The 26,052-nt window shown below is 45.1% G+C and overlaps 2 protein-coding genes across 2 annotated transcripts in view; one reads left to right on the forward strand and one right to left on the reverse strand.

Annotated features, from left to right (window-relative positions):
• xpr1a (xenotropic and polytropic retrovirus receptor 1a) overlaps positions 1-4,265 on the reverse strand; it is a 79,787-nt gene extending 75,522 nt beyond the window's left edge. The window contains exon 1 of the mRNA XM_018726800.2: positions 3,783-4,265. Coding sequence (XP_018582316.1) covers positions 3,783-3,851 — 69 coding nt within the window. The 5' untranslated portion in view covers positions 3,852-4,265. The remainder of the gene's footprint in view (positions 1-3,782) is intronic.
• Positions 4,266-9,277: 5,012 nt separating this feature from the next.
• Positions 9,278-26,052, forward strand: part of acbd6 (acyl-CoA binding domain containing 6) — a 29,969-nt gene continuing 13,194 nt past the window's right edge. Inside the window, exons 1-6 of the mRNA XM_018726703.2 lie at positions 9,278-9,765; positions 11,810-11,874; positions 12,766-12,862; positions 16,424-16,506; positions 19,615-19,720; positions 24,589-24,678. Of these exons, the coding sequence (XP_018582219.2) occupies positions 9,490-9,765; positions 11,810-11,874; positions 12,766-12,862; positions 16,424-16,506; positions 19,615-19,720; positions 24,589-24,678 (717 nt within the window). The 5' untranslated portion in view covers positions 9,278-9,489. The remainder of the gene's footprint in view (positions 9,766-11,809; positions 11,875-12,765; positions 12,863-16,423; positions 16,507-19,614; positions 19,721-24,588; positions 24,679-26,052) is intronic.

The following is a 26,052-nucleotide window of genomic DNA, read 5'->3' on the forward strand; positions in this document are numbered from 1 at the left end:
TCGTAAGCAGCCGCAGAACACAACGCTCGGACAGCCCGGACGATGACGGCTCCAGTGATTTCGAGCTGCCTTTTCATTTTTTCCCAAAGCTAGGCTTACGTCTACAAGCGTATCCAAAGGAACCACAAAACGTGTTAGACATCTTTCACTTCGATCACCTGCGTAGTACATGTCAGCGGCTCCGCCGGGCCTCCTTCCGAAAACTGCCTTTAGACGGAAGCAGGCTGGCTGAAAAATATTGCACACGGGGATTAAACCATCACCACGTACTCGACAAAAAGAGAGTGTCAGTAGATTTATACGTAGACACTAAATATACCCAGGCTAATTTGCACGAGGCTGCACTGAGCTATTCGGTGTCTATCGCCGTCAGAATCCCCAGGCAAATGCAGCGCTACTCCCTCTGTACACAGCCAGACAAAGAGCATTAGTGAAGAGCGCATGAAAAGTGTCGTCAAACACCGCGGCATCTCACACTGCTACTACCGTGTTTCCCTTTACCGCGTGCTCCAACTTTACGATTCCGCTATCGAACGTCTGTCGGAGAACGGTTTACTGCTAAATATAATGACACATAGTGTGTGTATATACCAAGCAAAATAACGTTTAACCGCTGCATTCAATTTTAACGACACTGTAGGTGATTTGGTGAAATGTAATTAAAAACTGCCAAGAAATCTTAACAGTGAAATGAGTAACCATTGACCCTGGGATGAGTGAGACAATAAGCGTTACAGCGAACCGAAACAGCAAGGATGAAATGCACCACCGTGCACCGCAGCCCCTCTTGCGATGCGTCAGTGAGGTAAGCTTACATCTCCGGCCCGCATCCCACCTGGTTTCCGCAGGTACGTACGTGGAAGAAGCCAAATCGACAGCCCCACACGGACCGTCTACAGACATGAAATTTCATAAGAACGTATTCCACTTCCCTTGGTAATTATGTTCTACAGCAATTTGTGACACGCAGTCAGTACAATTATCCTTAAACTTTTATAAATGGGTCAAGCCAATGGGAAAAAACACCTTGCGTGTACAGTATTTTAATGCACTCAGGAGTTCGCATTACGCTATTTCTTGTTCGTGTTTGGCCACGGTCAATATATAGAAACCTGAACAAATTTCGAGTGAGTTAACGCACAGCTACTGCAGGACAGCGATAACATTTACAATAAAGCATTGTAATGTTTATAATGTTTGAGATAAAGCATCAAAACCCAGGATTATGCAAAAAACTGCACTTGAGCAACTCTTTCCAGCGTGATACTAGATACAAATGGTGCAATCGCCCATCGTCCAAGGGCTCCGCAGAATCATGCTGTAATCAGCTATTGTCCTCTAATGGTTTCGTATTTAAGGCACCTTCACTGTAGACATTTCTCATTCTCCAAACCTGGACATTTACATCCATTCCCCACAAAGACCGAATGGGAATTACAAAAGATTTTACTTCAATAAAATTGCCTTGTCTCAATGGACTGTTAAAACACAGACTACAAAGCACAAAATATAAAGTGCGGCACATGCCAAACTTTTATTATGATAGACAAAACCTGCTGTGCTATTTGTTATTCATTTATCTGATGCTTTTCTCCAAAGCAGCTTTGTGCACTAAACTACTCGCCACAATTTACCTATTTATAGAGCCGTGTGGTTTTACTGGAGCAGTTCAGGGTAAGTATCATGCTCACAGGGACTACGGCAGATGGCTGAATTTGAACCTGGGTCTTTCGATTTCACGGCGACACTCTAATCACGATTACAGCAGATGAACACAACTGGTCCAATAACTCATTTCCTGCACCAAAGTTAACCATAAGGGAATTACACCCATCTAGGATATTATTCCGTATGAAATTCAACAATAAAAGACTGGATAGCTCCTTGGAATGTCTGGGAGAGGAACAGGCTACCATGAGAAAAAGGGAAGTTCGGTATTGTGGAGAAGTATTCCACCAGAGATGCCCTCCTTTGTCCATAATTCAGTAGACAAAATGCAACAGCGGAGCCGTCTGTGGACACGTCCGTGAACGGACACTTCACATGGACTGAAACTGGGCTTACCAAGGCTGCAAACAAAGAACGTGTCTGATGAACGCATGCATTTTCTATAGGGAGACTGCAAGCATGGTTTCCCCAGAACCAGACACAAACACATCTAACGGAGGTGAATTGTATTTTGCACTACACGCTCTTATAAAGGCTGCAACGTCAATAATGAGACAAGAATGTGTAATAATAATAATAATAATAAGAAGAAGAATACTTTTCTCATGAATAAAAACCATTGCTATTGAAATACTGTGCCCCAATAAAAGACCCTTGGATGTTAAACAATTCCATTGCCTATATATAATACTGCAAGAATAATTGTTCCAAAAAACAAGCAATATATTTCTGAATTACCAGGAGAACAAAAGCACCAATACTAAAGAAGTACAATTACTCTGGAAAATAATTCTTACTACTTCAATGCTTAGTGGGGATAAGCAGACAATAAAACATGCTGTTAATAAGCTGTATCTCTTTTCTAAGGTGATAAAATTGACACGTGCATTTCCAAGGGGGAAATGTCTTTGTCATTCATTCTGAAATTTCAGATCCCAGACACAAAACCTTTAAATCAGACTTCACAATGAACAGTTGTGGCACATTTAAATAATAAAATTCCTTGAGAGTATTTCTCTCTTCCAAATTCTGAAAGGGAACTGCTATAATAAATACTATATACATAAATCATATACATGATCCATGGCAGCTGGGAGCACAATTTAAAATGAACAAAAAGACGCCAATCTTATATCCTCAATCATTTCTAAGAAAGAAAGTTTTGATTTTTTCCCCCCCTCGATGTCTTTCAAAAGTTAATTGCAATTATGCGAGACAGTACACTGTACAGAGTATTATGAGTATCGGACCACGAACCGAGGAGTTTGACCCGCCCTGCTGCTGCAGGAAGGAAGCACAAAAGGAAATTCCACTCCGGACCTGTCTTTTATCAAACTTGCTGGTTTTAATGTGTTCTTAACACTTTGTTGGGAAAATTCGCACTCGGATCACAAGAACAGTGGAGTCAGTTGAGTGAGGACGCCGCTCTGATGCAAACAAACAAGCTGCTCTTATTAAGTCTTAAGACAAACAGGTGCTTGAAACGCGTCTGCTGGCACATGATCATCATGGGAGCGCTGCGCGTTCTCTTTCCTAGTATGATATAATAAAATACGATATGCTGTCATTAATTATTGTTGAAGAGACTTCAGGTACCGTGGGCAGAATATGTTGTGACGAACTGCCCATGGCCCATGGTGGTTGCGTCCCGTGTACTGCAGGTAGTCCCCGGTAACCGATCGGTGATCGAACGGTCGGTGTGGACCGTGTGCGGTCCCCGCAGGAACCCCGGGCTCGCTGTACCGCTCAGCGGCTCACACCTGTACAGGTACAGGCAGCAGCGCGACACACAGACAGAGAGAAACGCGCTGGGACATGGTGATCGTGTGGAGACGCAGCAAAACGCGCGGAGACTCATCACCGAGAGCGACCGGAGGAGGAGCGCGCCGCGATGCGACGGCGATGCGGCTGCGAACGCGCGTCCTAAGAGTAAACAGTAAACAGGGGGGCTGTCAGCGTCTCCGCTGCGCTGCTCCTCGTCCCCCCTGCCCTGTCAGACAACAGCTGCCGACGACACGCAGCAAAAGCCGAAGAGCCCAACTCGCGTCCACAAACAAAGTGCGACCTGCAGCGCGCTCCGCGGCGCTCGGACCCTCACCCTGCCTGGCTTTTACCTCATACTGGATGTACTGTTTCCTCCACTCCGGGGTGATGTGCGCCGAAAGGTGCTCCGCGAATTTCATGCTGCTGCTGCTGCTGCTGCTGGCCGCTGGCGCGCGGGGTTTCGCTCGGGCACTTCCTCCTGTCAGTGTGCTAAGTGTCGCTGGTTTGGGGTGGCGCGCGCGAGAGGACAGCTCGCGCCGACAGCTCGCTCGGTGGCACGCGCCCGCCTCGCCGCCCTAGCGGTAGTGAACGGTGCCCGACTTCGCCTCGTCCCGCGTGTGCCGCCCCGCCGATATCCCGTCCCACATATTATTTTTAAAAAAAAAAAAAAAAAGGAAGGCGGGGGGGGGCGTTCGGAAGGCGGTGAGCGCACACGGTAGACCCCCCTCCCGCTACGAGGCGGCTGTCCGGCAATATTACGGACTCGCTCCTTCTCCTCGAGCTCCCGGAGTCGGAGTGGAGGGAACGCTGACCGCCATCACACACGACACGGCGCGGACAGCGCGGCTGCGTCACAAACACACACACACACACACACACACGCCGTCACCAAGTGACACGCGCGCCGTGACACACACAGCAGGACACACCGACACACACACCGCCTTAACTAGGACTTGAGCGGAGTTCTTCTCCGGAGCTCAAAAACAGCACAACGCGCCGTGTGATAAATAAGTGACACAAAAGTTTATTGTGCTGTTGGTGGGGGGGGGCGGCGGCGGAGAGCGGCCCGTCCTTTACCGGCGTAGTAATGTCGCTGTGGTATCAGTACGCCGTACGGACACACTGACGCCGCCGTGTTCGTCAGGTGTGCGGGAGCTCGTGCGGACAGCGCGTGCGAGCAGCGCGTGTGAAGGCGCTCCGGACCCCACTGATGCGAAGGGCGACGCCGCAAGGGCTCCTTGTCACCTGAGGGACACATGATCATGTGCCACATGTGTGCTTTGAGCGCCACTCCCTAAGGTCCCTTCCCTTTGCGCTCAAGCTGCTCTAACCCTCAACATTCCGCACTCATTTCCGTGACAAAATGTCCCTTTAGACCCTCCTGTTGTCTGAGGAGTTCGTTTAGACCACATAAAGAGCTCTTCAAGTTTTACCAAGCGTTAGATTAGAAATTATTTTAATTTCTATCTCAGCCTTCTGCCACCTCAGGGCCGTCCTGACACCAGAGACCAGTGATCACTGGGAGGAGTAGGACACAAGAACAAGCAGAGTGTTTGGTTCCAAATCCTCCTCAAGTTTATTGCGTGTTCACACAGATTATATAATATTTTGCAGAACAAAGAAATAAGTTCTCATTGGTTTAGAAAGTGAGTCGGGGTCTAGGGACAAAACTAAAAGGTAATGTTAAACAACAGAACACTGTGATTGGTTATACATATAGAGAGGATATAGGGGGGGTATGTGATATTTCAGTCACGTTCATTTGTCCTTGAGCATAGACAAAGAGAAAAGTTAAACAGGAACTTCAAGTTGCACGCACATTCTTAACAGGTCTGACACACACCAGAAGGACAGGAAGGACAGAGGGATCGAGCCTCGTAGGGAAGAGACACGAGAGCCATTTATTTCTCACGCGAAGTGAAACCATAGAGTCATGATGGAGAGAAGTCCGAACCATTGCTTTGTAAAAACACGTCAAAAATACTGCGAAATGCACGAGAATAAATTACAGAGCTGTTTACCAGAAAACACAGTGAACATCCACGATACATGACAGAGAGGAGCGTTAATAGTCCATCCATTATCAAGAGCCACTTTAAACTTGCCAGGGTCAGGGTCTCCATGGTCTGGAGCCTATCCTGGAATCATGGGGTGTGAGGCAGGCTGCGCTGTGGATCACACACCAGTCCATGACAGAGCAGTGACACACACTCGTCCACTCACACACAGACACACACACACACACACACACACACACACACTGCAGGAGATTCACTCACCAGTTCACATTATGGGAGGAAATAAGAGTAAAGCGTGTCATCATGTATGGTGTATTTTCTTGCAGCTGATAGGCATTAAAAGAAAGTGGGTCAGAACAAATGATCCACTCCTTAATTTTTATCTTATTACACAAAAGATCCTTCCTTAATTTAGGGCTAAAACTGTTCGGTGCTAAGTTTCCACTAATTCCTATTCACATAATTGCCTCTAATGATGATTCTTATGTTTTGGGACAGCTGCATTACGTCACCTGAATAAAGGATGAGGGCTTTGCAAAAAAGATATGCAGACAAGAGGGATTGCATTTATAATGGATTTATTTTATCAGTGGTTTTTAATCAGTCAGGTCTTGTGGCAGACATAGACCAAGGTCAGTATGACAAAAAATGTGCGACTATCATAAATGTACCATGTACAGATATCAACACATTCTTTTTCGCTCTTTAAAAGCTGGCCTTGTAAAAACAACATCTGAATAATGGCATTTTTGGTTTACACCATATTAAAGAACATTGAAATAACTCTGAGAAGTGCCAAATTTGCAAATAAATAAATAAATACATACATAAATAAATAACCCCAACGAAGAAGACAGACTATGCTAGAGCATTAACTTAGTAACTTTTCGACTGTATGAGCAGCGCAGGTAAACCTTGCGTTATAGTCTACTTCTGTAAGCGACCTTAAGTCATTTTGGTGCATACAGCTCACTTTGAAATGTTGCATTGAACAACAGAGTTTGAGTTAGTGTCGGGCCTGCTTAACACCAGGGTGTCATGACTCGACCGCCACATGGTAAGCCAAGACGATAAACAGCTATAAATACAACAGTCCCACAAGCAGAGTCTGAAAATTAAAAATATATGGAAGACCATAAAGCAGAGTCTATTTTTACACGCAGTCGGGCATACTTCCTTTCACATACCGGAGTGCTTTTCTTACAGTTTTCAGAGGTTTATTTCTATGACAGCTTTTTATATTTAGTTTTAGCATAAAAAAATTGATATTCACCCAGATTTTCAAAATGTTATTTCATAATACAGTTTGTGTTTGTGATTCAGTTTCTTGCAGAAGGACTGAGTCCTATTGATTGAGTTAAATATTAATTTCAGTGGCTGGGATCCCAGGATTTCCACATAAAATCCTTTACTTTGCAAACATTGCCACCTATTGGAACCAAGGATGTTAGAGGTTTACTGGATTGTTCCTTTACTGGGAATCCATTGAACCGACTCCTCGAGTTACTAATGCTCGAGTTTGGATTTTTGCAGCATTTCCTTTGCTTACCCATTTTATGCACTCTTTCTCTGCTGGGGAGTAAAAAAAAGCTGCATTTCCTTGCCTACCTTTTGACTGGCAGCAACACTCACCCAAGCAGTGTGGGAGTGTGGTGCCACATTTATTCAGCCCTCTTCCAGTGTTTCCAGCTCATGTCTGGTGTTTGTGTGTCCATGATCAAAAGCAGGATGAGTGCTGCACATGTCAATGGAATAAATCAAAAACTAAGCAAATAACACTGAAAAGCAGCTTGTGGAGATGACCTATTTTTATTTTCAGTCATTTAAATTAGTTCTAATTGTAACATAGTTAGGGGACACGGTGGCATGGCAGGTTTGCCCGGGTCCTGCTCTCCTGTGGGTCTGGGGTTTGAGTCCTGCTTGGGGTGCCTTGTGATGGACTGGTGTCCTGTCCGGGGTGTGTCCCCTCCCCCTCCAGCCTTCCGCCCTGTGCTGCGGGGTTAGGCTCCAGCTCACCTCGGGACAAGCAGTTTCAGCCAGTGTGTGTGTGTGTGTGTGTGTGTGTGTGTGTGTGTAAAACGTAGTTCTGTGATGGGCTGGCATCTCCTCCATGGAGTACATTGTTTAACCGTGGACCCCTTGCTTCTTGGATAGGCTGCAGACTGCTCTGACCCTGACTTAGACAAGCAGTTACAGAAAAAGTGAGAAGTGAGAGCTTAATGTAGTTCAAAGGTAATTAAAATGTTTTAAAGAAAGATACACACACACACACACACTTTCTGAACCGCTTGTCCCATATGGGGTCACGGGGAACCGGAGCCCAACCCGGCAACTCAGGGCACAAGGCCGGAGGGGGAGGGGACACACCCAGGACAAGGCGCCAGTCCGTCGCAAGGCACCCCAAGCAGGACTCGAACCCCAGACCCACCGGAGAGCAGGACCCAGGCCAACCCACTGCACCACTGCACCCCCTTTAAAGAAAGATATTTTTACATAATACAGCTTCATCTGAGACTTTCACTGAACCTAACAAGTAAATAAATCAGGGAACTGTAATATTATTATTACTGTATTATTAAGCTTTTCATTGTTCAGAAGAGAAAGGGAGGTGAAAGTGACAAGAAGTTCACTTTGCACACACTTATGGGATGAATTGGGATTTATTACAAATCTGTAGAAATAACAGAATTTTCTTATTTTCAGTTATTTTATATTAACTTTAGTGATAGTTGAAATTAAAAAATTAAGCATCTTACAGATATATTTTTATTTATTATAGATTCATCTCTGTGAGGGGCGCGGTGGCGCAGTGGATTGGACCGCAGTCCTGCTCTCCGGTGGGTCTGGGGTTCAAGTCCCGCTTGGGGTGCCTTGCGACGGACTGGCGTCCCGTCCTGGGTGTGTCCCCTCCCCTTCTGGCCTTACGCCCTGTGTTGCCGGGTAGGCTCCGGTTCCCCGTGACCCCGTATGGGACAAGCGGTTCTGAAAATGTGTGTGTGTGTGTGTGTGTGTGTATAGATTCATCTCTGGTTTTTATAAAACATACACAGTGAGGTTATAAACTGAGGGAGCTCTGTTTCACTAAGTCGCTCCCCTAAAAGTGACTTTAGATTTACAAATCGAGTTACAAATGCACTCTTGTTTACCCCATTGCTCTTCAGAAATGTTTTGGCTCAATAAATAAATGTAAATTATAAATGTGTTATTTACATTTACATGATTTATTCACTAGCAGACGCTTTTCTCCAAAGCAACTTTCCAATGAACTCTATGTAGTGTTACCAGCACACACACCTTATTCTCCAAGGACTTATACTAGTAGATACCCTACTTACAATGGGTCACTCACCCATACACCAGTGGAACACACTCTCTCTGTCACTCACACACTATGGGGGAACCCGAACAGCTTGTCTTTGGAGTGTGGGAGGAAACCAGAGCACCCAAAGACGTCCACTGCTAGATACACTACTTGCACTGGGTCACTCATCCGTACATCAGTGGAACACACTCCAGGTGTGATTTGCACACTGAACAAAATTACAAGCATGAGCTGGTTAAGATGATACACAAAACACCACTTTTGGTTAGTTTTCAGAAGAGGTATAGTAACTTGTCAGTCAGGGGACCAAAAATACGATGTACAGTACTAAGTGGAGTTACACACTAATATCGGGGAGCACATGCTGTTTGTCTGAGAACTGCGGAGACACGCCCCTCGTTATGGCCCCAGTATGGTGCGTTCTGCGACTTGTCCGGCTGTTGGCACCTTAGCGTCCGGGGATGCGAGGAACGCTTCTTCAGCACTAGTTGCACGCCGGGCTTTTTAGGAAAGCGTACCGCAGACGGACCATTACACTTACATGTCCGACTGCAACGCAGCCAAGTGAAGAGTCTTCGCAAAATTATTATTGTATCAGCTGGCTGAGCTGGTCGAGGACCGTCGCCGGGACACAAGCAGGCGGACCTCCAACCCCGAGGGGGATTAGCTTGTGAACAGTTTTTATAGAAACACCCCCTCGAGTAAATTAACAACATGGCGTCTCGGTCACCGTCGTCTTCCCCCGACTCCGCCACCGGCTCAGGTACCGACCCCGCTCGGCCCGACACGGGCGAGCCGCTCGGCGGGGGCTCAGACTCCGACTCGGACTTGGGCCTCGGGGAGCTGGACCGCGGGGCCGCGTGCGCGGGACTGCGCCTCGAGGGAGCCGAGCTGGAGGCGGAGTTTGACGCGGCGGCAGAGCGCGTGCCGAGTCTCGTGCAGACGGCCAGCAGGGAGCAGCTGCTGTACCTGTACGCCAGGTACAAACAGGTACCTCGCACGCCCACGTCACTCCCTGCCCGTGCATCGCGGCTTTCGATAACATTTGCGAACGCGACACCTTCCTAGTGTCAGAAGAGCAACTTTACAGCACAGCTCGCGACACAGCCGCATCATCATGTTCTCGCGGTCAGGAGTGACGCGCGGTCCGGCCTGCCGGCCCAGTCTTACCTGCGCTGCAAACAACTGCACAGCTGCACAGCAACTGCTTTTCCCGCTGGCGACAGCGCAGCCGCGCTTCTAGTGCTTGTGACTGAACGTCTTAAATGTATCCCAGCGAAGTGGCGGCTTTCGCTTAAGTTTACATTTAAACTTAGTTGACAAATTATTTACATTCGGCATACCCAGATCCCGAAGTGTTGCACTGTCTGTCAGGGAAGAAAAATAAAAGTGTTGTACCAAAGAGAAGGAGAGCGGAGGGGAGACGCGTGAGGTGAAGGACAGTTCATTTCACGTACCGCAGTAGAAACCGGTGTATATAACACAGGTACCAGCATGTAGTTTTTTTTTTTCTTTTAAATTTAAATAAATATATTGAGGTGCTCTGGGCTTGGGTGGGACGAAGAAGGACGTACAGACAGCATTCATAATGAACACTTTATTAGAGCATCGGCACACAGATAAACAGGACTCTCAGACCACCCTTCCCAGCCTCCTTTGCGCCCCCATGTTTTCTTCCCGCTCTCAAACACGGACACCCCTTTATTCTACCCGTAAGTCCCCACAGCGGTTGCACACCTACTTTACTTATTTTTCCCATAATGCAACTATTTATAATAGACACCGTTCCCGCTCAAACTTACGGGTAACGCCGGTCCTTAAATGATTAAACAAATCAGTACAAGTTTATGGAGCACATAGGAGATCAGAGGAGAAGTGGGGGTGAAAGAGGTGAAGAGATGGTTTTGTGAAACTTGTGTAACCGCTGTGGCTCCAGCAGGTTACAGGAAGATTCCGGTGGGTTTTTGTGAAAGTAGCAGTCAGAGTGCATTTTAGCTTTGCCGAGTACCATGGTAACTTACTGTGCTGGATGACATGTACGTCAGGTTTAAAACACACACACAACGTTTTAAACTCTGTAGGTTTTTGCATCCACGCTCGGCAGTGCATGACTTGGGTCTGTGTAAAAAGTCGACTGAGGCCCTCAGCGAGGGGAAGAACGTTGAGTTGTGTGCTTGGCTCCTGCGCAAAGTCTGTAGTGAACTTGGACCGTCTTTCAGCTCGGATCCTATTTCTGTCCCACCGATGTCTCATTCCAAGGGACAGATTAACAATTTTCCTTAGATGCAGCATCTTTGGCAACTTGATGCATTAGGTAATTGCATTTTGTAATATTTGTACAATAGTGTTTATCCTTTTTTGGGTTCCATTAATTTTTATGGTGTCATCTATAAAAGTCCAGCTTCTGCTTTGTCAGGAAATGAGTATGAGTTTTGTATTGCATCACTTTGAATATAAGACTGATCTTATACATACCAAAGCGTGGGTGGCAGCCACTATTATCTATATAAAAATCCATGGCCGTTCATATTATATTGTCATATTACTTTTTTAAGTTTGTAATCAGAAAAGTATCAATTTCCACATGTTGTAGAAAACCAGTGAAATATTTCTGACATACTGGTGAACACATTATAATAGCAGAAGCTTTATAAACAAAGACAGCAGGTATTAAGTAGTAAAAGTCTTACCATGGAATCCTTTTGTTTCTCTTTATGAAGATGTTGACCATTAAATGATGAAATATTTTTATTACGATACAAGTGAATAAATAGGCACACTGACCTGTTCCAAGATACTGATTCTTTTTTACTAAGTGGATGCAGGGCTGAGTGATTCAGTTGCAAATGTTTTGGCTTCGCACAAGATCCTAGAGGTTATATTCACGTGTTGCTGAAACATTCGCAACTAAGCTACGCAGCCCCGCATGCTCTTAGTAACCAATCCAACCCTCTGCGGCTACTTGTCTTTCATCTTATTTCTAATACTGATTCTTGCCGCAGTGTTTGTTCAGGTTTTCAATTTTCTTTTGTAGGTGAAGGTTGGAAAATGCAATACACCAAAGCCAGGGTTTTTTGACTTTGAAGGTCAAAGGAAGTGGTAAGTCTCACAATAAAAGGGTATGTGTGGGTACGGAATGTGTGAACCTCCCAAAATGAGTGTCATTACTGATGTTTCAAAGATGTTTAATATTGCATTAACATCCTGGAGGTTGGTATGACGAAGTCCGGAGCAATCGGGCCCTCAGCCTGTATTTGCTTTTGGATCATTTTTCCTCTGCTGTTTCATGCAAAATTTTAGTCGGTTTCCTTCTTGTGGCCCGGTCTTATGATTTAAGTTGCAGCTTAAAGCCCCAGCCATGTTACACCAAAGACCCATTTCTCACAGGATTGGTTCTCCGCTGAAGGTGCTTGGATTTGGTGTACAACACTCTGTTCTTAGACGCTGATGTCTTGACTAGGGTTTCTGCACAGTCACGTTTATTTCAAGCCCTTTGATCTTTTCTAACTCGCCCTGCTGGACAAATTTGAAGAGTCATTACAGCAGATAGATTAGCCCTTAAGGACATGGGTTCTGTAAAATAAAGGTCACTCGTTCTAACTGCACGTACCTAAATTGTTCAATGAAAAATAACAACCCGTATAAATGGGTCAAAGAGCGTAAGTTGCTTTGAATAAAAGCATCTGCTACGCAAAAACTAATGATTTTAGTAATATGTATAGGCCTAAAAAAGCACAAATGTTTCATATAGCTGGTAATAAAACCCTCAAATGAAGCAGTAAAAGAACTGATCAAATTAGTGAAAATTAGCTAAATTAGTAGGTGTGAAAGAAAGAAATGTATCGGCCTCAGACGAAATAAATGTGGGGTGTTGCTGCTCCGTATGAAATAACCAATATTGGATGCTGGAAGTCTGGAATGCGAGTCGTGTGTATGCCGTGTACGTGGTCCGTCTGTACGTTACTTTTATCTCTGGTGTCGTGGCTGCAGGCAGGCCTGGAAGCAACTGGGGGACATGAGCGTGGAGCAGGCCATGCAGGAGTACGTGTCCTGTGTACAGGCCCTCGATCCGGACAGCAGCCACATGGTAAGAGCTGCCCGCAGGGCTTCGTAACAAATCCTTTGCCGCTCTAAAATACAAAGGGAGACCTCTGGAACTGGGGGTCTCTCCCTCACTGAGCAGAACGACTGTGCACGTGCTTGTTTTACATCCAGCTCATTCCTCTATACTAACGCATGGTAGTTAATCTTACGTGGAATACCTCGAATGTCCTTTTACAAAAGCACTGGAGCGAACTGAGAATATCTGTCGTGGGAGAGAAGAGCTGAAATGGTCAGACATGATTTAGCTGATTGAGTAGCAGAGGAAAGACCTACATGCATTTGAGCCTCAGTGGACAGAATCTGAGGCCTCTGTCTTTGGTGTTAAACTCCTCACCACCAGGGGGCAGACACACACCAGGCTGTGCAGGGTGAAGTCATTTTTCTGTATGTGTAGCCTATCTCCCAATCTGAAAATTTGACACTGCTTTACCGCAGACAGGAGGCCTTTCTTGTGACTGCTTACCACCTCTCCTCCTGTTGTCTTTTTTCCATTGTCAAAACAGATTGAATTCCCCACTTAGAGACTTAACAGGACATGTCAAATACATTCAGTGTTTCCTGGAGTCCCCACTGCTCCCCTAAGGCCGTCTGATCCTGCTGGGTTTGCCACAGAGCAACTTGTTGTGGGTAAACGGCACTGTGGCGTCCATGGGGAGGTCTGAGCAGACTGTGTGCAGTGTTTTTCCGAGTCTCATTTCCACGCTTTGCTCTGCTGCCCCCCCTAAACATCTGCTTCAATCCAAGACACCGTGTGCAGCCACTGTGTGAAGTAACAGCTTGTAAAATTAATTAGAATCTCAGTGTACTAATATGCGAATCAACATGTTGCTGGGGGGTGGAGTGATGATTTAATAAATTATTAATTGCACACAGGGCTTGCTGCCATATATTTACAATAAACATTGATTTTTAATTTTTTTTTTTAGTGCCTGTTATTTAGTTGTCATTTTAAATATGATTCTAGTGTAGTCCACGAAACATTGTTAGATTATTTTTATGTGTCTTGCTGAAGAACGTAGTCTTGTTATCTGGGAGCGCCTTCAATAAGCAAGATAGCATGAATGTGTATTTGTGTAGTATACGATATGTGTATATATGTATATGGGCTGAATGAGGCTTGCTGGGAACCGGGTTGGTGCGGTGCAGTGGGTTCACGCTTAGGTTTGCTCCTGGGGGCTCGGAGTGGAGGGGAAGGTGGCTGTGCGCTCGCTCATTCGGTAAATGAGACATGATGAGAGTGACGGCCCTGCCGCTGGGGGCCAACGCCTGATACTGTCACAGCTGGTGGGAACACCTGGTCTCAGAGAGGAGGCGTGCCATCTAATAAACATCATATCAACAGGGTTCTGCTGCCATTTTGTTGCCTGGCCCTTTCTTTAAAGCATCTAATGAGAGTAGCAATTAAGCAGCAAGGCGGATGGCATCTATTCCTGCCTCGGAAGAAGAGGCAGCTGCTAGCGTAGTGCTTAGACTGCTGCCTTTGGACCTGAAGGTTGCAGGTTCAAATCCTACCTCCAGCTGTCGTATTCTTGAGCAACATACTTACCTTAAATTGCTGAAGTAAAATTGCCTGGCTGTATAAATGGATACATAATGTATAGGCAGCTTAACACTGTAAGTCATTTTGGAGGAAAGTGCCAGCCAGCTAAACACATAGTAAGTAAAGGCTTAGTTGAATGAGTTTCCAACCATGTTAGAAATTCTTAAAATTTGCATTCTGAAGGTGGAACCAAGTTAAAGTTGTACGTCTGTATTTACTTTGGTCAGATGGTCCATGTCAGTTTTCAGTAACACTTTAGGCAAATTAGCTGCTTTAAAGCTCAGGTGAAAAATTTTTAAGATTTAAAAAGTATCAGTGTTGTCAGTAATATAAAGTTTTGTCCTAAAAGCACATGTTATACATACAGGAAATTAAAATAGTGCATAAAATGTTTACTTGGCAGGTACAGTAAACAATAATAAGTGATGGTGTACCTCGAAGATGCTGTGGCCCTTTAAACCAACCTTCAGTTTACTGCAGCAGCCAGAATATAATGGTCTCTTACCTCTCAGGCGGGAGGGGGGGGGATAGTACATTTTGTCTTATTTTGTTCACGTCAAAGAGAAGGACATGATGGAAATTCACAAACATCGCTTTAATGGCACAAAATTGCTTTCAGAGGGATGTCCTTTTTTTCTTCAGAAAAACTGCCTATCCTGGAAGGGGTGATTGAGAGTGAAGTTTTGGGTTCTGCGGTATAAAAGCCTGTCACACAGCTCGTCTCCCCTGGACGCCCCCCCTGCCCCGGTCCACTCTCCCACAATGTGGGTGTCAGCACTCATCACGAGCAGCCGGCCCGACGTGACACTTTCCTTTCTCCTGGACGATGGCCCCTGGCAGCGTGTGCTGATGCGGGGCCCAAACCACGCAAGGCGGATGTTCGGAGAGCTGCCTGGAGAACAGCAGCCCCACTTAAAATAACACAAAAAAGGCTAAAGGAATGATTGTATTAGTGCTAACAAAGCCCCGTGCTCGCGTTCCTGCTGAGGTCCGGGGAAACGGAGTTAAGAGCGGGGCGGCCGAGATAATGGCCGAGCGCTTGACCTCGCTGTCTCGTGTGCGCTGTTGGCCGGCGCGCGCCACTTCAATAAAACAAAGTGCATCAGCGAATAGTTTCTCTCTTCATAAAAAAGTCAATTATTCTTTCAAAAGTACATGCATTGTCAGTTTGCTAATACTGTACATCTGCAGCGATACCAGACTTTAATGTATACGCGTGTGCTGTTGAACAAATATTGTAAAAGGGTTGGAATATAATTAGTGAAAGAATGAATACTATGCTTCGTACTTGCTGTCAAAACCCCAGAAAAGCTGCGATGGAGCAAATTGAATAATTCTTTGTTTACAAAATAGTGTTGTCACAGGGTTACGTGGCATAAATACATATGGAATTGTTGTACAATGGAATTTCTTTCTGAAAATTTAACCATGTTGTGACATGAGCGAATGTTCTATTTACCGTTATTATTCTTATTTGGAATTACAAAAAGACCTATATGTCCTCCTAGTGCACTGTTTAGCAGTAATGTATGTTCTTTTGAGGGGGACATGCACTTGAAGCTGAAATGTATTAATGGTTAATTAAATCACAGTTTTTTTATTTGTTGACTTGTAAAACCTGTATGAGAGTCGTTACACATACATTTCTGTTTTGAATGCTTTCTTTTGTTTAAGGAGGTTCAGAATAAACTTGTGTGTTTTCCCAGCAGTTTATTACTGTTACTTGAATAAGTTTTTTTTTATTTAGCAAAATTTTAAGATCTACATAGCCCTGAATAGAAACAAAAAAAAATAATTGGTTCCCAGCAGCACTTTTTGACCAGGTGGGCAGTGTGGAGTATGTAACAGCAGTCCGCACTCTCTCTCAGCTGTGAGAGGGTGTGTTTTCTGTGAGCTCTTTTGATTGGGGACCAGTTGCCAGAGAGGCTTGTGTTTTGCAGCCCGTGCAGTGTTTGTATCACTCGCAGCAGGCCTTCTTGTAACGTCTTGCTCTGTCCATTCCAGTTCTCTGAGAAACGGGCGAAGGAGCGCAGAACAGGATTTGGGGGCCCAGCCATCAGCTCTCTGTACCAGGAGGAGATGATAAGGTAATGGCCCCCCTTTGTCTGGGTTGCGGGGAGGGCGTACAGTTGCACACTGCTTTCTGCGAGACTGAGAACCGCATGCAAAGAAAAGCTGATGGTTCTCTGTAATGGAGTGCAATGCAGGAGGGGCCCCATGTGAAACGGTGGCCTTTGACACTTCGCACTGTCTGGTGTTCTGCTTCTGGGTAAATGTGAGGATTACGTTCATGTCATGTAGTTTATAAAACCTTTGAAAATCTAACCTGGGCTCGCTTGCCCATGTTTTCTGGACTGATGCTGGCAATGAAGCAGAGTGTATTATATTTAACGTGTTATTTTTGTTGTTATTAATATGAAAGAAAGCAGCATGAGTATTCTTGAATGTTATTACTTCTGTGGAGTGGAGAAATTAAACAGAGACCAGCATAACAAGTGTGCATTTTGACAACATGAGGAGGGCTCCCTGTCGCCAGTCGAGGTGCCTCCTGGGAGCAGCGGAGAGGAAGCAATTAGCACCCGTTGGCTTCCTTCAGCTCGCTGCTGTCCTCACGTTTGCCTGCCTGTAACCGCTGCACTGACTGCTTCGCTGAACTTCAATTTTCTGCTTGATACAGAGAGACCTCTTCCATATTAACAGTACTGTGTTGAGCACCTGCTTTAGTAATATAATTGCATAATCTTTGCTCATTTACTGTTCAGCTAAGTATGGAATAAATATTGGCACAAATAAATAAGATCTGAGACATTCTCGGAATGCTATGCACAGGTTTGTCCAGTGCTTTTTCATGGTAGTAATTTAATGTAGCTGGTATGTGTTTAATCTGCATGTGCTCCAAAATATACCATAAAGTTACCTTATAGACACTTTTGTGGAAACACATATGACTCGGTAGATGTTGAATGCTCCAGCACAGGTACCGGATTGCTCAGAATGTGCCCAGCTGTTGATTTGCTGCTAGTCCCAGTGTTTTGCTGATGAGGAATGACCCCCCCCCCCCCCCCCCACCTCTCTGCCCTGTGGGGCTGTGATTGATGGAGGATTTCAGTACTTATGCTGAGGGAAAGATGAATAAGATGTAGGAACTGCGGATCTGATTGATGGCGGGAATGTGTGTCCTTACACATTGGGTTCAGCTGCACTTGTAGCTGCTGCTGCTGCTACTCATGCCATTCTCCTGCAGGCAGGGAACAGTGAAACACACACCCTGATCCAACTCCAGATGAGATCCCGCTGTAAGAAGAAACGGGCTGAGCGGAAACTTGACAGAAACTGGAGCATATAGGAACTGCTGGCAGTGTAATAGCATGTATGAAATTGGAACTCGATGCGCTGAACTGTGCTCCTGCAGCTGACCGAAATATACTGTGTAATGTGGATTTGTGGCAGGCACATCAGCTCATGTGTAGAGGGTACATTTTGTGGCCTTGTTCACAGGAATGCGCACACGCACCAAGGCACACAACATCACTACAAGATTGCTAGGCCACCTTTCTGCTCGATGCTTGTGACAGTCAGAAATGTTTAGCCATGCTGGAAAGATGACAGAGTAGCTTGTGACCTTCCCAGCATGCCACGCGGCACCACTGATGTCATTTATCAGGCCGGCATTAATGCGGTTCGGGCCTGTCAGCCGGCCAGCCGTGGCAGAGCGCAGCGGGTCCGTACCACACACCACGGTCTGACTGATGAGCTCCCCAATTGATTAGTTGCCCCAGAAGACGGATGGCGGCCACGTGGGAGGGTCACTCCGTGCTCACCGACCATGGGGGAGGGGAGACGACTAGCCCCCCGAACCAGTATACTACATAGATTACGCAAACGACCTGTATGTAAAGTGGAAAATGAATCTGTATCAATAGATATATAGGCAGAGGTTGGTACCTCATATCTGCGACTGTGTTTGGGGAAAAAGAGGCCTGCCCATCATTCCCCACCTGGTCTGATTCATACCAGCCACAGGTACAGAAAACTGCAGAGAGCTGATGTCCATTTGCTTAAGGAGTTCGGTCTGTGAAGCTGCCGGTCAATATTGTCAGCGAGCCGATGCAGCTGTCCTCCCGTGTCCTTATCCTCAGACAAAGGCTTGGTGTCTCAGACAGACAACGGGAGCCCTAAAGCAATGGGCTAGGGGTACGTGGTGGAGAGCAGGGTGAGGTTGACTGTGTTTAAACAAGTACTTCTTCCCTTCCAAACCCAGTTGGGCTCTGGTGCCAGCAGGTGATTATAGTGAGAATATAATTAGAGATAGTAGGGCCTGGGATCGCCTCTCAGGGGACAGCTGGTGGAAAGGAGGAGGACACTGTTACTGCGGTGCACATCGGGGTGGGGGTGGCTGACGTACATGTAGCGTTGACTCCCGAGTGTACCTGTGCAGGGATGGCCCCCACATACATCAATAAGGAACCAGGAGAAATTCTTCACTGTGATTTTATGTGGGAAATACAGCATTAACCTCTACTGTGTACTGTTAGCTTCTTTGTATATGGCACACTGCACTAGTCTGAATGTCTAATACTGTGCCGTATTATTAGTTTTTGCATTCGATATACAGTAATCGTTTTGAGTGCTCCTTAGTAAATACTCTACACTATAACCTTCTACGAATGCTATGTTTACAATGTCTACTGCTTCACATACATAGACACACTCAGCTTCTACAGTCCATTCTTAGTTTTTATATATGTTGCATGTAACACCCTCTGTACTGTTGGCTTTCATGTCAAATGTATGCTTTTTGGGTGTATGATATGCTGTTTTTGTATTTTATTTGTTACATTTTAATTTGAGAGATTCTACTTTTACTTTTTATATATCTATAATGTGAGCTCGTGTGTACTGTATCTGCATAGACAGTGTACAAAAATACCATGGAAAACACTAAATAGCCCTTCAGTGCCAGAACAGTTGTAGCAGCTATGAGAAACAAGCATTTTGCAGTCTGTGATTTAAAGGAATTCTGGTGAATCTGGGTGGAAAAAGATGACGATGATGAGTTGTTTGGTCAGTCCCTTTTGTAACAGGCTTGAGTTCTTCACCTGGCAGGGATTCTTGGACGGTTCACCGTCAGCCTCAGCCTCCGCACAACTGTTTTCCCTTTGTGTCACCTCTCTTCTTTTTTTTCTGTCCACAAGGGAAGAAGACAAGAACATATTTGACTACTGCAGAGAGAACAACATTGAGCGGGTCACCAAAGCTATCAGCTCCGACAAGGTTGAGGTCAACGCAAAAGACGAGGAGGTATTTCTCATGAAATTACTTGGGGGGGAAAAAAAAAACCCATTCACTAATCATGGTGAAGTTTTGCATGAGCAAGTTGTCTAGCTCATTACTTTCAAAGTTATTCCATCAATACTAGCTGAAATGAAAACAAAACAAATATACCTGCATATTTATGGGACTTGACCATTATAGAAATAGTTTATTTTTTCTAACGTGGCTATTGCTGTCTTGCTGTTGTGGTACTACTCATAAAGCAGGTAACTAGTTGGTGAGGCTGGAAGGACAGATGCTGCCTTTGTTCAGAGCACAGTGGACCTGTGTCCAGCAGGGGGCACGCGTGAACCTTCGGCTGGACTACTGCCAGCCCGTTTCACATTTCGCCCCAGGCTCCTTTTTTCCCATCGTTTCCATACCTGTCTCTCTTGTAGCAGTATGGGGTGTCATATAGCCTGTCACTCTTCCACAAGGAGGACTGGGAGGTGCCCAGTAGTCTGAACTGCGTGACCAGGAGGGTGCACGTTCGGATCACGGCAGACACCCTGCTCTTGTGCCCCTTAGCAAGATGTTTTACTGCAGTTTGTTATGAGCTTTTCAGGTGTGTGCAGTTAACTTTTTGTCACCGTAATTTTCCTAATGAAAGTGTCTCGGTACATTCGAATACAGAAAGCAGCAGGTGGTGCACTGCTTAGAGCTTATGACTTGTACTTGCAAAGTTCCTCCTGTAGAGCCTATAATCAAGGTATTTACCCTGAATTGATATAACAATGTCCTGCTATATAATCATGTAAATCACTGTACAGCTGAGTATCTAATACTTTCAATTGCCTTGGGCAAAGGCATCAGATAACTATATTTTTTAGTTTATATTTGTATTTTCTTGATTATATCATATTGACAAAAAAAATTCCAATCAAGATATCTTAAAAAGCTTCTTTTACTGCTCTTCAGCGGTAGATTTATTCTGTTAACTTTGTATGGCTCATTGGCTCATAAGTGTTCATTTTCATTTGGAAAGCATTAGAGGCAGTCACTGTATAGCAAGTGCCAGTGTTTAATTATATTTGTATTGTACACATTGCAAATAATACCCTCCTCCAGCTTTGTGGCCCAGATGGTGGAAACCCCAATCTCTGATGTACCGGTGTGGCCTTGATAAAAACTCCTGGCTTCAGGTTCACGTTGGCTCTGCCAGTGTTTCTTTTTCTTGCCTTTCCCTTTCATTATAATTGCACTCATAAAAAGAAAAAAAAAACTTAAAATCAGGTTACGGGAAGTTGTTGAATAGCCCTAGCATTTATTTTATGATTCTGCCACATTTTAATAAATGATCTGTCTATTTCCAGTAGCTGCGTAGCCAATGAGCTCCACTGTTGCGGATCCAGTTGTAGGAAGCATAAGGCAGGAGGGACCCAGGGCAAGACAGCAGTTCATTGCAGGCCACCCGCAGATGCACGCATACACACACACTCTCACACAGAGGCACAACGCAAGAGCAGTTTAGTCACAAATTTGTTTGAAAAGGTTGTCTTTAGTTGTTGGCGGAAAAGGAGAAGTCCATGGATACCCCGGCAAACCCGAGAGAAGATACACGCTTATAGCAGACTCTACAGAGTTCAGAGTCAAACAGTCTTGACAGATGACGGTTCTACCTGCTGAGCCGCATGTCATGTCAGGTACATGACAAGACAGCAGCTGCAGTTTCATAGCGTTTTACCAGGCACCACGGTGTGATCAACCTTAGAAAAATAAGGCCCCTACCATTCAGGCTGACTGTGTTGTACAGAATTTGACTTACATTTACATTTATTTATTTAGCAAACGCTTTTCTCCAAAGTGACTTACAATGAACTCTATGTAATGCTATCAGCCCACACACCTTATTCACCAAGGTGACTTACACTGCTAGATACACTACTTACAATGGGTCACTCAGACTTGCATTTGCCAACTAATGAATTCTTAAGCCCCCAAAGGTACCTTTTCATGCACTGTAAAATGACAAATAAGAGTGGCTGTACTATTGAGAGGAGCTTGAGTTTTGATGTTTTCAGCAGCGGCTGAGATCAGCACTTTAATTCTGTATGATACACGCTCCTGGGTGCCCTACGACCCCCGGGGCAGCTCTCCCACTCCTGAGGCCAAATGCATTACCTCTAATGTACAGTTGGGAGACTGTTCATAGTGATGATAATAATGGATGACTGCGTTCTGCAGCATAACAACTCCCTTATTTGGGCTTGACGCAAGTTTGGAGGTGCAGTTACACCGGTTAACCTTCAAGTGTGTTTTTACGGTACAGGCTGTCCACAACATGTTGCCTGTGTGAACTGTATGGAGATTCTGCAGGTTGTGATAGTTCCACAGTGCGATCAGCATCATGATGCTCATTCCAGTTGATACTTCTGAGTGATCCCTCTCATTTTGTTCCCTGCATGTCTGTTTGACGTCAGCAACCTGCCAAGGGGCGAGGCACTCGGCGTTGTTCCTGTACCTCACTGTTGTTCTTCGTTGAAGGTTATTGCAGACACAGTACTTGTGAAATATATTTCCCAGAATTCTTCAGTGAGTGCCGCTATGAGCTCAGTAAAGAGCGTCCCCAGATTGTTGCACTTTTGCAAGCGAAAAAATGCACACGTCCTTTCTTTCCTCCGCATTATGTGCATTTTACGGTGAAGCAGTTCTTTCGGTTTTGTCCTCCATCTAGTAGCGCAGTGACTGGAGCCGTCATCTTCCACTCAACGTATCTGCAGTCTAGTCTCGCTCTTGCTGTGCTGAACAAAGTAATTGTCCCGAACTGTCCCAGTAAAAATGAGCCAGCTGTATAAATGACTGAATTACTTTAAGTATTTTAGGGTACTAACGTAAAATTGTAAGTTGTTTTGGAGAAAAGCGTCAGCTCTCAAAATTAATAACATTAATAATAATACTAATAACAATTAGTTGTAGTTCAGCTCCTCTTTCTGAAGTGCAGGCATTGAGAGCAGCGCATTCTTCCTCCTCTGCCTTGAAGTGGCTAATCCAGCACCCTGGCCGAGGGGGGAGGGGGTGCTTTTAAGACTGGAGCTTTCCAGGCAATTCAATTCCCGAAAGCACACCCAGCGCAGATAGTTTGGGCTGCCTTCCAGCGGCTGGTTCCTCCGTTTTCATCCAAAAAAAACATTATGGGCTGCCACTTTCTGCCAAGCAGTAACTTCTAACTGTGTCTGTTTTATCTGTAAAGAAAAATGTCTGCTGGGAATCAGAGGTGGTTAAATGTTTACCTGTTTTATTTGCTGTTCCCGTTGCAAGAAGTGCCCCAAAGAGGACGAGGAAATGAAGATCACATGACAGCGTGTCTCTTTGCAGAGAGGTGCTGTACTGACGGCTGCCCCACTGCGCCTTGGACAGGCATTTGCATGGCTGTCCTTGCACCCTACTCGGTTTACTCAGGCATTTATTTTACCTGGATCCCCCCAGTTTCAATTGTTTCAGTATAAAGAGCAAACCAAAGCTGAAATTGTACTGTTTTGTGCTTGATACCAGGAGCAAGTCTGTTTTTACGTTCGTGTTCATTTTAAAAGATGTTTGCAATTCCAGCTGTTAGGATGCTCATGGCAAAGAGGTTTCATGTAGTAAATGAACTTTGGAAGGAATGATGAGGGAGACACAGAAAAGACTCTCCTTTAATTGTGGGAAAGAGTCGGGACAAGAAGAAGGAGAGGCCCTGCAGCGAAAGGCTGTGGGCCTGTAATATATATCCATTTGAACATGCGGCAGATGTGATCAATACAATTTAAGCTGCGGAATACAACCTAAGGAGCTGCCTTTACTTAATTGGGCTCGTGAAAAATTAAGGCCCGCGTTCGGTGTGAGTGCAGGGACTTTGGAGCCGAGGAAGGTGTGTAACTGGGTTGCGGGCTGCTCCAGGATGCGGTAGGAGGTTTGCTCACGACAAGCTTGGGTTTCATCCACAGCAGCCTATCGATCAAAGCAAAATGCTCCACTGAGCCTCTCCAATTTCCCCCCACCCCCTGCCACCACCACCTCCCCTTCCCTCCCTCTGTGTTCTGAGGAAATGGCAGTAGAGAGCTCATCCTGTCGCCACGTCATTAAAGAACTGGGGCTCCAAAGGCCTTGAGTTACAAATTGATGCGCGTGATATATTTTTTCTTAAGAAGGCATCTATTGTGAAGTTAACTTTATGGGGCTGTGCGTAACCAAAGTGGAAGAATGGATCTATGAGGGGCGAGGAGGGTCTGAGGGCCCCCGCTCCTTTGGCTGAGTGCTCTATCAGGTCTGTCCACTTCCCTGACGTGCTTTACTGCTCCTACTGGCCTGGTGCTCACAGCAGGCCCAGTAAATCCAGCAGATGGCCCGACGTGGGCCAAGCCCCGTCGCATCAATACTTCCAACGTTCCTGAGGAAAACAGGAGGCAAAGATTTAAATGTGCTCATTAGCGTATTTTACAGAAATCCGCCGGGCTTTGGACAAATTCGGCAGTGTACGGAAGATTGAGTAACGGCACCGGTTATTGGTTGCAGGGAGCTGACAGAAACACAAGTCTGCCTAGACTGCAGACCTGCCGGATCGCTTCTGGACGTAAACGCATCGACTGACGAGTGAAAGAATGTCTGTGGGTATTAAATGAGCTTACAAAATAATAACACTCAGTTAAAATTGGTTGTTAAATGTGCTGCTGCGACACCTTGAATGCAAGTACTCGTTCGTACATATTGTCTGGGAGGTTATATCTTATATGTTCATTTGTTAATGAGCTCTCATCTCTTACCCATGTATTTATATGTACAGTACGTGGCCTTTTATTGTCGGTACCCATTGCAAACGGGAACAACATAAAATGTGGAGATCAGCAGGTATATTAACTGAGACGTTAAATGTGTTTCAGGGCAGGGCTCTGCTGCACTGGGCCTGCGACCGGGGGCACAAGGAGCTGGTGATCGTCCTGTTGCAGAACAATGCTGACATTAACAGCCAGGTGAGTCATAGATGTCAAACGCCGCAGCTTGAAGGTCAAAGGTTTAGTGGAACACAGTAGCCCTCTCGGTGTTGTTGGCATCGGAAGGTGAGAAATGAACCCAATTGTCCTACATCACTGACAGTTTAAGAAGCTTTCCTTGGATGCATCGGTCTCCTTACTTAGTTTTCACCATGATCTTCAGCACCGTGACCAAAAAACAGGACATACCTGAACTTTACAGGTTCGAGGACTGTAAATCCTGCTTCTGTAGCGCAGTCACTGTGCACATCGCTGACAGAGTCACGCAGTGTCTTTTACTTTTCACAAGGGCAAGTCTGTTCTATTTTTTGGTATTTGTAAATACCGTGGATTTTAAATACGACCATAAGCAGGTAGTCTTGCTGTCTGACCTGCCTGGGAGTGCAGTCCTGCCAAGTTCAGGGTTAGAGACAGATTTGGCTTTGTGTTAATCCTCCTGAATGATGCATTGAGAAATGAATACTGGGGAGTATGGACTTAGAGCTGGTGCTTTACTGCTCCACAGTAAGACAAATCAATTGGAAGTAATCAGGAAAATTGTTTGCATTATACAACCCGTATAATCAGAACATTTAGAAATCACTTTCATTTTTGTGGTCATAAACCGTTTTTTTTTGTATTGATGAACGTCAAGGGCTGCCGAGCCAGATTTTATTTTTTTGCTTTATTATTGTCTTCTTGAAGTTTAACACAATTAGCTTCAGCTATTTTCTATCGAAGAGCAGTATATATTAATTACGCTCACTAAATGCAAATTAAGATTGGCAGTATTGTTATTAGTTTGCATACAATATGCTGTATAAGATGATTTGCAAAGAATCTTCCATAAAGATCTGTTGCCTTTCTTCATCTTGATTTACAGCACAAATTTTAGAGATTGTAAATGTTACCAGGAGATGTTTCACTAATGATTCTATATTCCATTATGCTTTTTTTTTTTTTCTCGAGTGTCCTTCTGTGCATACTCTTACTCACAGTCCTTGATGCTCCTGGAGCACACACTTGCCATAGTGAGGCATACCTTACCCTGCTGCAGCAACTAATTCATACAGAATTATGCTCTTCTATACCAATCAATATGCCTAATTGTATTTAAAATTTCAAGATCCATTGTAAGATGCATTAATAAACATAATATGTTATTTTTCATTCCTGCAGGGATTTGGGCGGGGGGGGGAGTCGTCACACTAAGAACTCAGGCTGTTTTATTAGGCTGGTGTCTCCAGCCATCTTGAATGCTCCTTACCCACCACATCTGCATGAAAAGTAGTGCATTGTGGTATGGCCATATTTGTAGGCATCATCGAAGACTAATTACCGATAAGGCAGGCAGTCCTGGCAGTTTGAAAGACA

The sequence above is a fragment of the Scleropages formosus genome, chromosome 9 (genome assembly GCF_900964775.1).
Source record: "Scleropages formosus chromosome 9, fSclFor1.1, whole genome shotgun sequence".
Lineage (NCBI taxonomy): Eukaryota > Metazoa > Chordata > Actinopteri > Osteoglossiformes > Osteoglossidae > Scleropages > Scleropages formosus.